The sequence below is a fragment of the Lissotriton helveticus genome, chromosome 3_2 (assembly GCF_964261635.1).
Source record: "Lissotriton helveticus chromosome 3_2, aLisHel1.1, whole genome shotgun sequence".
NCBI lineage: Eukaryota > Metazoa > Chordata > Amphibia > Caudata > Salamandridae > Lissotriton > Lissotriton helveticus.
In genome coordinates, this window is record NC_136062.1 from 391473636 (window position 1) to 391486897 (window position 13262).

The 13262-nt window shown below is 48.0% G+C and overlaps 1 protein-coding gene across 1 annotated transcript in view; it reads left to right on the plus strand.

Moving 5' to 3' along the window:
- The window catches only part of LOC144826026 (uncharacterized), a 658919-nt gene that overhangs the window by 479569 nt on the left and 166088 nt on the right, over positions 1 to 13262 (plus strand). Inside the window, exon 23 of the mRNA XM_078684302.1 lies at positions 1121 to 1272. Coding sequence (XP_078540428.1) covers positions 1121 to 1272 — 152 coding nt within the window. The remainder of the gene's footprint in view (positions 1 to 1120; positions 1273 to 13262) is intronic.

Genomic DNA, 13262 nt, shown 5'->3' on the forward strand with positions numbered 1-13262 from the left:
GAGATGCCAGCCTCAGCCTCTCCCCGCGCACCGCCAAGAGTGCTGCTGCCATTAGATTAGAAGTAACGCTTCCCATGGTGGTGCCTCTTTCAAAGGCGGCAGCGCTGCCTTGGAAAAAGGCACCGCAATGGGAACGCCACACAGGTTCCTGCATGGCATGGACTATAATGTCCTTGCCATACAGGAACTGGGCGCATGCAGTCAGGGGGGCGCATGTTGTGCCCCCTGCATTATCCCTAGGGTGAGGGGGCACAGCGGCCATGAATGGCCCCATTGTTTCAGCACCTCCAACCTTTTCATAAAGGAAAGACGGCCATGAAAACGCGGGTGGTCCTGAAACATGTAATATGCATGATGGTGCCACAGCTGCACCACCTGCATCTGACAATACGTAATAGGACGGTCTGACCATCGGTGCGACGGTGGTTAGACCGCCACTACCACGCCACCAAGAGTCTGGTGGTCCTCGGCTTGCCAAACTCTTAAATAGTCCTGAAGTCTTGTGTGAGGAACTAAACCTTTCATCCTTGAGGATTAATTTAGCCATGTGTTAATTCCATCTTTATCAGGGTTAGAATATGAAAGCTATATATGCCTAGAGTTCTCAAATTATACATAGACCATCTGTACATTCTGCAGCTGGTCTGGTCACTGGCCCTAGAAAGTCTGCCCATGATGCTCTAGTCATAAATTAGGCTGCTGCTGGGACAAGCAGAATATGGAGTACTCATGTACTCCGAGAATGACAGTACTTGACAGTTTAATCTGTAAAGATCCTTTTTTCTATCACTTAAAATGTATACTTGTTTATATTAACTGCTTTTTATCTAGTCTGTGCCTCACTTTGCAACAGCGCGTTGCTATGTAAATTCTTGTTTGGTTATGTTGTCTTTGGAAGTTTGTCCTTTTATGAAGTGTTCTGTTATCCATTTTGTACTATATAAAAAGGATCGCTGAAAAAATAAATTCACTGTTTTATAGCTAAATATATGGGAGATGATAATGTATGAGATATATGGTTGTTACCAAAACAGTGTGTAGAAATGATTTGCTCGTAATTTGATGTTACTAAACAAAGTTGTTTTCTTACCTAAAACATACTTTTTTTTTTTTTTCCTAGGGTCATGTCTCATCTGGCATTTTAAATAGTGAGGTGGTGCAATTAAAATCCAGGGTGGATGAACTGGAGAGAGCACTGCTACAGGCAAAATCTTACCAAGAAAGGACTGATTATGAAATTTCTTCATACCAGAAAGAATTGTCAAAGCTAAGGTATGTTAATAAAAAAAAATTAAAAAGCAGTGTAAGAGTGGCTTTGTTTACACATTGTTTTGCCCTCTAAGAACTTTTAGATTGGAAGGTATGTTTTAATGTGAAACTTTTACTGATTTACTGCTTATGACTAACAGTACGGTATTAATCTACTACTTACCTTATAGACTAAAGTGGAAACTTTTTATATTAAAATAATGCCAAAGGTTTCAATTATTGGTTATTGAAACAGCGTATTCCCCATTACCTGTTTTTCTAATGAAAATAATACAGCAATAAATGGTCTCAATAACAGTATTGTGTAAAGTAGTCACTCTTTACTTGACATAATTCCGTTTAAGGGATAATTTATTATCGGCTGTGTGATTGAGGATTAGCATCTATATTTTTAAGACGGGCAATAAAGGAGGTTATGCTAGGCATAGTTCTAACGCAGGGCACAGAACCAAAATCTGGGTTAGCATTTAAGATTCATCCGGAAATATTAGTGGCGAAGGAATGACTGTATCAAAAGATACGCAGCATGAGGTGCAAGTGGGAATGTATGTGTGCCGTGCACACCACAGAGTAAACAAGGGCTAGAAATCATGAACTATATGTGACTGTGCAAGTTGCAGTGTGAAAATGGAGTAGTATGGCCTCTGAAGCTTAATTCCCAGTAATTCAGCGTGAGAAATGAGTAGGAACATTTAGGAATGTGGTAGTGTAGTTGTTCACCATTTCCTCTCATTTTGAAAATTCCCTGTCCATGAGAAGGAACATTTAGGAATCCGGTAGTGAAGTTCTTCACCATTTCCTCTCCTTTTAAAAATTCCCCCCTCCATTACAGAGTTCCAGAAAATATTCAGCAGTACCCCTGCATGCCAACAGCTAGCGTTGTGCAGCTTTGCACAGCCTTAGTTTCGCTCTGGTAGCGAGATGTGGAATTGCATATAAGCACCATCCTTGCACACTAATATTAGTTTTGCAGCGTGAATCTTTCTGGATTTACTATGCTCTGCATTATTCCACGGTCTAGTCGTTGGGTCCGGAATCGTTGTCTTTTTTTTTTTTTTTCTCTCTCCTGTGGCCCAGGTGGGTGTCGACCTCCCACCATTTGGTGTCCTCCTGTGACGTCAGCACACTTCCTACGGAGGCTCCCACCTTTGGGCGCCATCTTCACATTCTTTTTTCCGCCGTTGGGTCTGGATCGTCACCGAGGAGTTCCAGAGTTTTTGGAGAAGAGAATAAGAAAATCAAGCATGAAACACCGAAAGTTGGAGTTTTTCAGCACACCGTTCAGTAGCACAGAGCCGGGACGACGAAGAGGGTGAGAAAGATAAAAAACTAACTCGTCCGACGGAGAATGTGCACACAGGGGGCCCCCTGAGGGCAGGAATGGACAAGACCCCATTCAAATTCTGCCGTAATTGCATCTACAAGTGCACGCATCTACCAGCGCCAAATCTGCAACCTCTGCCTGCCACTCGACCACCAAAGCACGGATTGCAATGCCTGCTCGGCATTCACTCCCAAGACCCTCAGAGTAAGGGGGAGAGACAGAGGATAGCGAACTACACCATGCATGGGCAAGGACAACCCCCGTCGCTCCCGGACTTGAGCCTCTCCAGCAGAGAAGAGGACAACATCGCCAAGGGACCAGAGGACTACACGGTCGCAGAGACCGATAAGAATTTGACAAAGGAGGTAAGAGAGACGTTGACCCTTAAAGTCCTGACAGACTCTAGAAAAACTGAGCCAAAGTCCTCGAAAGTAGCACTGGCGTCGAAACACTCGACGGCCACAGCTACGTCCAGGGACAAACAGCCCAGCGGATCCTTCGAAAAGGACTCCCAGCCGGCGAAAGCTCTAGAAAAGCCTAGGTCGTAGTAACCTGTCCCCGAAACCGCACGCTCGACGCCGAAGGAAAAAGAGCTGCAGGCGACTACTAAGTCAACATCGACGACCTCTGAGATAAGCGCCGAAACTCTTGACGCCGAACAAGCGGCCGAAATGGAGAGTAAGAAGATAAGGCTCGAGGCCGAAATGGACAGCATCGCCAGAGGAAAAAGGACTTCGATGAACGGATGAGCAGATACACCATCCCTCTGAAGCCCAAGACTGTAGTTGAAACAGAAGTCCAGGATGAGTTCGACGCTGGCGAAAACTCCTGGACCAGCAGAGCAGCAGTACGAAGAGGGCATGTATTATTACGTAGGAGAAGGCGAGGACGATCAGCGGACATACTTGGGCTTGACATCCTAGGAGGCGCATTGCGAACTCCAATACCCTAATAAACAGGCACGCGTACCAACATTGGGAGGAAGTCTGGCAGCTGCTCAAACATCTCTCTGAACAATAACAGCTGAGGCCAACACACCTGGTGAAGGAAGCCAAAAAATGGCCAACACCTGCCTAAAGTCGGACCTGGATGCAGCAGACACATCCAGCAGGCTTGTGATGATTGGAGGGATGGAGAGAAGGCATGCCTGGCTGAGGATCTCAGGTTTCAAACCGGAAGTCCAGAACAATATTGTGAACACACTCTTCAATGCGGAACAACTGTTTGGGACCCCAGTTGAAGAGAAGCTGACACAGCTCAAAAAGGATAATGAAACTGGAAGGTCCATTGGAGCACTGTAGTTCAGAGGGATAAGAAGGGGCACACCCTCAAGGAGACCGGGCTGCAAAGGAGGTAGCCAACCAGGAGCATCGCACCAGACCTTCCAGCAGACTTATCAAGGAAACAACCAGGCGCCACAGCAAGATCCGCAACAGTCCTTTCGGGGCGATCAAACGGATGGACGGGGACAAACGAGAAGAGGGGGACAGCAACCCGCCTCTAAGTGACTATGCTGTACCAAACGTGCCTACCGAGACAACATCTCTAGAGGGGCGGCACAACCAAAGACTCAAAAAACAATTAGACACACACAAAGAAAAAATGCTCGGACATATAACACCGGTAGGAGGCTGACTAATACACTTCTTCCAGGAGTGGAAGAAGATAACAACGGACAAATGGTTGCTCAACAACATACAGTTCAGCTACTGTATAGAACTGCAAAAACCGCCACCAAATAGGAGGCCAACCAACAAACGCGCTCCCCAAAAGAGCTCTCACTCCTTCTGCAGGAGGCACAAGAACTCCTCCACAAGGAGTCAATAGAAACAGTGCCGTATAAGGAAAGAAACAGGGGAATGTACTCCAACGACTTCCTTGTACCAAAGGTGGGCGAAACATTAATACCCATCCTAGACCTACCGTACCTAAACAAATACATACAAACTCAAAAATTCAAAATAACGTCCCTATAGGAAATTATTCCACAAATGAGGGACGGGGATTTCATGTCCACTATAGACCCCAAAGATGCCTACCTACCCATTCCCATGCACCAAAGACACAAACATCTACTGAGATTTGCCATCAACAGAGCGCACTACCAGTTCACAGCCCTAGCCTTTGGACTAAAATCCGCACCAAGGGTCTTCACAAAATGCCTAGCAGCGGTAGCGACGTACCTGCGGAGGCAGGGACTACATGTATATCCCTACCTCACGACTGGCTAGTAAAGGCGAACTCCAAAAACCAATGCAAACTGCATGCACAGCGGGTCACGCACACGCTGACCGTACTAGGGTTTTCAGCACATTGTGGAAAGTCCTCGATAGAACCAGAACAGATCTTTATTGGCGCACAGATCAACACCATTCAGGGCAGGGTGTTCCCCAGAGAGAGGAGAACCTTCGCGCTACTGAAGGAGACACGTCAACACCGGAAGGGGCAAGCTCCGACAGTGAGGATGGTGAGAGAGCTCATGGGGATGATGGCGTCCTGCATAACCTAGTCCCCATAATTCGACTCCACATGAGACCATTCCGGGAATAGCTCCAACAGCAATGGTCACCGGCAACAGTGAGTTGGGAAGATCTAGTGGTTGTTATGCACACAGTGCAAGAGGAGATAGCGTTGTGGAGCAAAGAGAACATAACAAAGGGGAAGCCATTTACACCACCAACTCCAACAGTGACCATCACAACAGATGCATCCCAAATGGGGTGGGGAGCGCACATGAACCAGCTCAAAGTGAAGGGTTTGAGAACAAAAACAGATGCGGCCAAATACATTAACCTCCTAGAACTAAAGTACATGTCCCTAAGGAACGAAGGACCACCACCCTACCCCAGTGAGTATTGCGCTGGCCTCCGCAAATAAGATCTAACCCAGAATGCATTTTATAGCACTACACCAGACCAAGAATCGAAGTGCTTAGAAACATTTGGGAAGCCAATGGTTTCCTATACTAGTTAGGCCATACGCCTGACCCTACAGTTGGCGAATGCCAGCTGCCTCCTGTGCAATATACCCATACCCTTTGGTATTCTGTTGCACGAATCTTGCGATGTGTCCCGGTAGATTTACTTTCTGCTCTCACAGAAGCCATTCAAGATGGCTGTGATGCTGCCACATTTGCTATTTGATGTGGCGTAGACACCACATATTACCTCAGTAGGCCAATTGGCAGCAGTGTGGCTGTTCGACACCATTCATGGTTGTTGCCCTTGGATTTTTACCGCAACTTCCAGTCCACCTTGATGGTCATGCCCTTTAGTAGGTCTTGTCTGTGTAGGGAAAAACTGAACTTGTCCATGCTTTAAACTATGTAGGGCTATGTTTTCCCTTCCAGAAGCAGCTGTACAGGCAACGGGTGTTAATACAAATAGACAACACCACTACGTTGTTCTTCATCAACAAGCAGGGAAGAACAAAATCAGTAGGGCTATCAGGAGATATGGAGATGGACCATCCCACTACAACTAGACCTCCAGGCGATACATTTACCAGGGAAGGACAATGTGGAAGCAGACACTCAGCAGACAGACATCAGCATCTCACGAGTGGGAGCTTAATCCACAGGAAACGCAGAAGCTGTTCAAAAAGTAGGGGACCCCACAAATAGACCTTTTTGCAACACACCAGAATGCAAAATGCCAATGCTTCGCAGCCAGACAGCCAGCACTTCAGAGAGGACTTCAAGGGACCAAGACTTCCACACCACCTTTGTGGACAGAGGAGTGCAGCAAGACCCTGTCAATCGCATTGCATTCACAGCATCCTTCATCCCTTGCATCAGGACATCTTCCATAGGAAAACCCTGCAAAAAGTGCCTGCAGCTGACTGAAGACTGCATCACCTACTGAGGTTACTGTCTCTAAGGACCTTGCTGATCTCCCTGATAGGCTCCCTACTGGAGGTGGTTGCCTAAACTGTTTCAGTGACCGCGTTTCAACTAGCCTGAGCCTTTTGGTGAACTGGTTTCAAAATGTCAAATCTGTTATATTTGCCATTGCTTGTTCATGGTTGAGTTTAGTAATCCAGTTTACTTTACTGCGTACATTCTATATCTCCGGAACCCTCTGGTGGATCTTTTTAGTCGTGGTGTCTAAAAAATACATAAGAGCAGTCTTTTTATAAATTGGTGTTGGTTTACTTTGGTGTCCTCTGTAATTGTTGGGTGCTGTTTAAATGCTTCACACTTGTTCCTTTGTATATTTCATAAGGCTCAGAGCCACAGCTTACCAGATGAAGGTTTATCAAACGAAACCTGAGGGTATTAAGGCGGTTTGCAAGTGTATGATATGGTGAGGTAGCACATGTACACCATTTCCTCACAAATAGTTACTAAGAACGGATTCTAAAATCAAATGCTATGAACATGGGGAAGAGATTGTCCAACCATTTGATGACAACAACTGGAATGTAGTGTTCCAGGAGGCCAATTCCCTGGACACTTCATCAGTGCCCCACTACAGAATATACTGTCTCTTTCGCATGGATTATGCGGAGAGTGGCTAAGTCCCTTGACCTTTAGTTGCACACAATGGAGGCCAAGACCAGTGTCCTGACTGAAGTGCTCCAGCTTTGGCAACAAAAATAAATCAAGGTGGACCCATAGCCATTGGTTCCATTAAATGAGGCCCTTACAGTCGCCCTACTTGGGGCATGAGTAAAACCGTGCTTCAGACCTCCAGTAAATAGACAAATTGCGTTGCCTGGCACGAAGGACCACCACCCTACCCCAGTGAGTATAATGCTGGCCTCCGCAAATAAGATCTAACCCAGAATGCATTTTATAGCACTACACCAGACCAAGAATCGAAGTGCTTAGAAACATTTGGGAAGCCAATGGTTTCCTATACTAGTTTGGCCGTACGCCTGACCCTACAGTTGGTGAATGCCAGCTGCCCTCCTGTGCAATATACCCCTACCCTTTGGTATTCTGTTGCTCGAATCTTGCGATGTGTCCCAGTAGATTTGCATTCTGCTCTCACAGAAGCCATTCAAGATGGCTGTGATACTGCCACATTTGCTATTTGATGTGGCGTAGACACCACATATTTCAGTAGGCCAATTGGCAGCAGTGTGGCTGTTCGACACCATTCATGGTTGTTGCCCTTGGATTTTTCCCGCAACTTCCAGTCCACCTTGATGGTCATGCCCTTTAGTAGGTCTTGTCTGTGTAGGGAAAAACTGAACTTGCCCATGCTTTAAACTATGTAGGGCTATGGTTTGCTCATGGGTCTATCCGCTCCGCTACATCAGCCTCACCACCAATGTCATTACCTGCGTGGCTTGGGTGGGGATTATCAATCCGGCCAGCCGATGCTACCAGTCCAGCAAACTTCTCAGCCTCTTCTTGCCCATGGTCACAGTACCCACAGAGCATATGGACAGGGGTAGCATGCAGTCCAGTTTACCGCCGCTCCTGCAGCCTCAAAACCTCTTTGTGTGTCCTGGGTACACAGCGACCCTGTCCGAGGAATGGCCTTGCACTTTCTATCAGGTTGGAAGGCGGTCAGGTCAAATAAGTGGTTCCTACAAATTGCAGGCCCGAATTGCTGCTCCAAGACAACACGTCGAGCCCGAACCTAAGTTAAAATTGTTTGGGTGCCACTACATTGATGGGTTTGTGGCGATTATTTTCGGTCTGATTTCTTTAAAATACTACGTGGGAATTCAGTTCCTGACACACACTCTTGCCATTCTTCGAATTTTGAAACGGAGTTTATAGCGGTTGGCTATTTTGAAATTAGATGCTGCTAGCACTTCTTGGCTGTTATTTACAAGCGATTTTACAACGCTGAAATTGCATGTTGAAAAGCTCAGTTAACGTATTGTCCTGAGGATGACCATGTATTTATGACAACGGTCGAAACGCCGTCGACGCTACTGTGGCCACAAATTAAGGAGGACACATTGTTCAGTGTACAGGAGTTCTTTTATGGTTTTTAGAACTCTTCTGTGTATGTAACCTCTATGTGTATGCCACCTGTCTGGTTCTGTATATGGTTCACAATGTTTCCATTATACCGACAACAAATCTGAGCTTTATATGATCTTTTAAATCTCAATAAATTTTGTATTTTTCTATAATTACACGCACATCTTTTTCTTTATCTTTCTTTCATGGGCCAAAATACTTCTCTCTTGCTTTTTTCATTTTTAATATTGTTATGATTTGTTAATGTTTGTTGCACACATCAGAACCCTTGTTTGCAGAAACAAATTGTGCAGAAGCGTTATGCCTACCATTCATTACCCATTCCCACCACATCTTCCATCATCCCCTGAACGGCCGTCTGAGGACTTTCTGTACCTTTTCCAGCAGACAAAGGGACATTATGTAGAGGGAGCCAGCTTCTGAAGTAGGCTGTCATTGTTATTCCTGCTAGTTTCTGTTGCCAAACAAGGGTGCAGGCTTATTTTAGACCTTCGGAAGGACTAATTAAGGAAGCTCCCGTGGCCCAGGCCTTATCTGCCCTAGAGATTGGAAAGAGTTTTAGACCTAAGGGATACTTATTTTCACACCCACGTCCTGCAGGTCCACAGGTGCTATATGTAATTTTTGGCGGGTCAAGAGCATTTCCAGTTCGCTGTACTCCACTTTGGCCTCACCAGTGCCACTTGAGTGAAGTGATGACAATAATTGCAGTGCATCATCATATCATGCACGGTCATAGTCTTCTCCTACCTCCACCAGTGGCTGTTGAAGCCGTATCACCCCAGGAAGTTATCATTCATCTCCAGATTAAGGCAAACCTCCTGGCATCGTTGTGGTTCACGATCAATGCGCCAGAGTCACCCATAACAACTTCACAGATGTTCACCTTCATTGGAACCAATCTGGACATGCTGCAGTTTTGTGCCTTTCCCCCTGGGGCGAAGAGTCCAGGTCATTCATGCTATGATACTGTTGTTTCAGCCTCTTTTCTGGATCTCAATGAGGCTGCTGCGACTGATGGCCTCCTGCATCCTGTTGGTCAGGCACATCAGGTGGCATATGGGGGCCTGCAGTGGGACCCTGAGCTACCGCTGTCATGGGACCCTGACTAGGGGAAGGGCCCTCTCCACAGACCTTCAACGAGTCCCACATGTCCTCTGAGCTTGTAAAGAAGTGTGAGCGCCATGGCTTTCAGTTTTTGCTTGACCCCGATAAATGTCTACCTCTGTTGCTGGATAAATTTGGTGTAGTGTGGAAAGAAAGGAATCACATGGTTTTCGAACCTCGGGTCTCCCTGCTGTCTGACCTCACGGACGATGGCGTCCCTGTCTCTGTAATTGAGGAGGATCAGTATTATTGCCCAAGGTGACCCCCTGCGGCAGGAGGTGGCAAGAAATCCATTTATTGAACCTCTATTCCAGGAACAGTTTAGGAGCGGTGCCTTCAGGGAACCCTACAAAGCATAGATTACATCTCCTAGATTAACCCTTATAACCTTCCGCACACACTACCAGCCTCTGCGTCTGAGGGACGATAATTCCTACTGCGTTTGGACAACTTAGTGTTCCGCTGTCTTTGTTCCTTTTGCAACCATCAATCAGTCAGGGTTGGTAAAGCGCAACTACTCACCTGTGAGGGTCTAAAGGCGCTGGGGGGGAGGGGGGAGTGCTTGTTTGAGTGCTGGGGTCATCCGAAGAGCCAGGTATTGAGGTACTTCCTGAACTGGGGCAATGTGGGGGCTTGCCGGAGGGGGAGGGGAGGTCCATCCAGGCTTGGGCTGCGACATAGGAGAAGGTCTTTTCTCTTGTTCTGGTCTTGTAGATGCGTTGAAGGGGGGCCAGAGTGGGGACGGCGGATCGGAGGTGTCTTGGCCGTTGTTCAGGTGTAATGCTCAGATGTTGGGAAGGACTTGAGCGCGGGTAGGGCCCTGTCATTCGATTGGCCCTCGGTATGGCCAATGCTGTTAAATTGGTCTATTTCAGTTTGTCGAGGGCCACGCAACACCCGATCTCTGCCCATGATAGGATTCAGTGGGACATGGATGTGCAGGATCACAGTCATGCCTTTCAATTTACCTGTTCACCAACGAGGTCACGTTGCACCTCGACACACACTACCCCTACCGGCGCTTCTCTCGTAGGCAGAGTAACTACAGTCCCCTCAGGGATAGGGCCGCTTCAGCACAAACTGTCTCTGGGTCCATGCAGCCTCTCAGCCCAGTTTAGCAGGGCCCTGGTTGTGATGTTTCCGCAGGCCCCCACCTCCAGGTACTCCCTGTGAAGCTCAAATTCACTCTTTCTAGTCTGGATGTACCGCCATACACCAGGTGCCATGGAGAGACTCCGAACAAGGCAAGGTGGGGGAAGACCACAGATACAATCTCAGCCTGCACTCCAGGGGCCCCGCCACTGCAGCAGTCAAGCAGATGGAAGGAAGACAGAGGTGTCTTGAACAGGCTATGTCCACAGCTGCCTACCGCCCACTGAGGAAAGTCGCAGCCTGGCATGGGAAGCAGTGGAGTTTCCCCCCACCCCCACACACTTTTCTGTCTCCAGTGTGTTCAGGCCCCTGGAATATCAGGCTCGATGTTGAGGCCCTCAATGCATTGTACTGCTGGACCACAGTAGTTTCAGAGACGCGTTTGGCAGTCTCATGTGTTGCCACAGCTAGTCCTGCTCCGCGTGGGAACAATGATACACTTTATAGCATGGTGTGAACGAGGCAGCGCCAAGTCTCCGTATTTCAGGTCTCAGCAGGGGAGCCGGCGCATCTCCTCCGGGCTGGCCAGCCAACAGCGCAAAGGGGCGGGAGGGCATTTTGGACAAGCCGGAGATCGCTAGGCTGCCGCTGCACTGTGATTTAAGATGGGGCAGGGCTCTGCCGCCACTACGTTGGCAAACCCGATGGGGGGAAAGGAAGGGGACATTGCCCGACACAACTGGAGAGTCCGTGCGCTGTGGCAGATTGAGGCCTTTAGCATGAAGTGGAGGCTGCTTTGGGCAGGCCGCATCATGGAGCGCTCCCGGTTCAGGTAAGCGTCACTGCCGCAACCAGCCCTCCCTCATGGCAGTCAGTGGGCTGGATCTGGTCACCAACTCCATATACCCAGTCTTGAAGTGTCAATCGACGGCCCTCAGTCATGGCCAATGCTGGAGTGGGTGGCGACTCTTTTACCCCTGCAGCAGTCTGGGCTTTCAATGGAATCTGCCACTAATTTAGAGGCTTTCGGGGGATATTGGGCGGGAGTGGTATCTGGCATCCGTAGGTGGGAGATGCCGCAGGATAATACAGGCGGGCTGGGAGCTCTGATTTAGCACATCCGGTCCCCCATCTTGCCGGGCATGCATACCCCTCCCCCGCCATGCCGATATTCTTAATAGACAGATGTATGACAAATGGGACATGTCATATATTAGGAAGAAGGTATCTATTTAAATGTTCTGGTGTATAATTGACACGACTGAGGGATAAAGACTAGTTATAGAACATAGTGGATACCTTAGTATATGTAGGGGATAGGACCACCGGAAGGGCTTAAGGAAACACAAGAAGCCGTGATATGGAGCACGTGATTTATTAAGGGTATCTTGATGGGAATAATCAGGACTGCAAATAAATAAAAGAAAAAGGTTCCGACTGAAAAGGCAACACAAAGGTGAAGGAGATGGCTTCCCTCGTGGATTCCTGCTTCCGGGCCATCCGGGTTGGGATAGGTGGGGATTCTACGGGATTCTCTCACTCTTGGGCACTCTCGATGGGCAGGGGAGGGAAAAGAAAGAACAGGTCGGGTCAGAAACTAATCCTGCGGGTTTAGCTCTTGGTCGATGCTACAGTCACCAGTTCGTAAGTGTGGAAAGGGTTGTGCAGAATTCTTTGACACAAATCACCTTCACCCGAGTGCCCTATCTCTCCGTGCCTTCCCACCACCGAACGCTCCCCTGAGGGGTACTCGCCTTATGCCACGGCCCGTCTCCAGTACCGTGGCTTCGGGACCCGGGGCGTCTTCTCCCTCTCTCAGCCCGCCCGGTATGTACACGGTGTACAGTGCACTCTGCTGTCTCCGTCTCCTCCACTCCTCTCTCCGCCTTCGTCCTTCTCCGCTCCTCTGATCACACTGTCCTCCGCTCTCGCCGACCTCCAATCCTCCGCTCTCGCCTTCCTCCGCTCCTCCTCTCACGCAATCCTCTGCCAAGCTGCTACTCTTCGTTCACTCCATCCGTCTAACTCCATAATTTCTCTCCCCATCCCGTCCTTCCGTGTCTTTTGAGTCACTCCCTTCTGCTTGGTCTAGAAACTCCTCCCTGCTCGCTTAGGCCAACACTAGGCCACTGCCTGCTTCCGGTACGGATTGAGTCGGCTTGGTCTTTCTCCACTTTCGGTCCGCTCCGGTGCTGTCATCCTCACAGTATGTTAAATAAGTTAAACTAAGTTCAGCTGCTACAGTGCCAGAACATGATGCTGGTATGAGCACGCACTGTGGTTGTGTGAATGGAAGGCCGGAGACATATAGATCTGACTGCCCCATATGGAAATGAGTGTCATGAGTGTTGTAATATGTAAGTTCATAAGCACTGCATGATCGGGGTGCAAGTTATAGTTAGTTCACTAGAGTATAACTGGAATAATTCAGTTGTTTGTTTTGTTTTTATTTTTACGAACTTGTGTCAGTTTTCAAAACCTACCTATAAGTCACTTTAACTGTTGGTTGTTTCAGTCAATATCTGT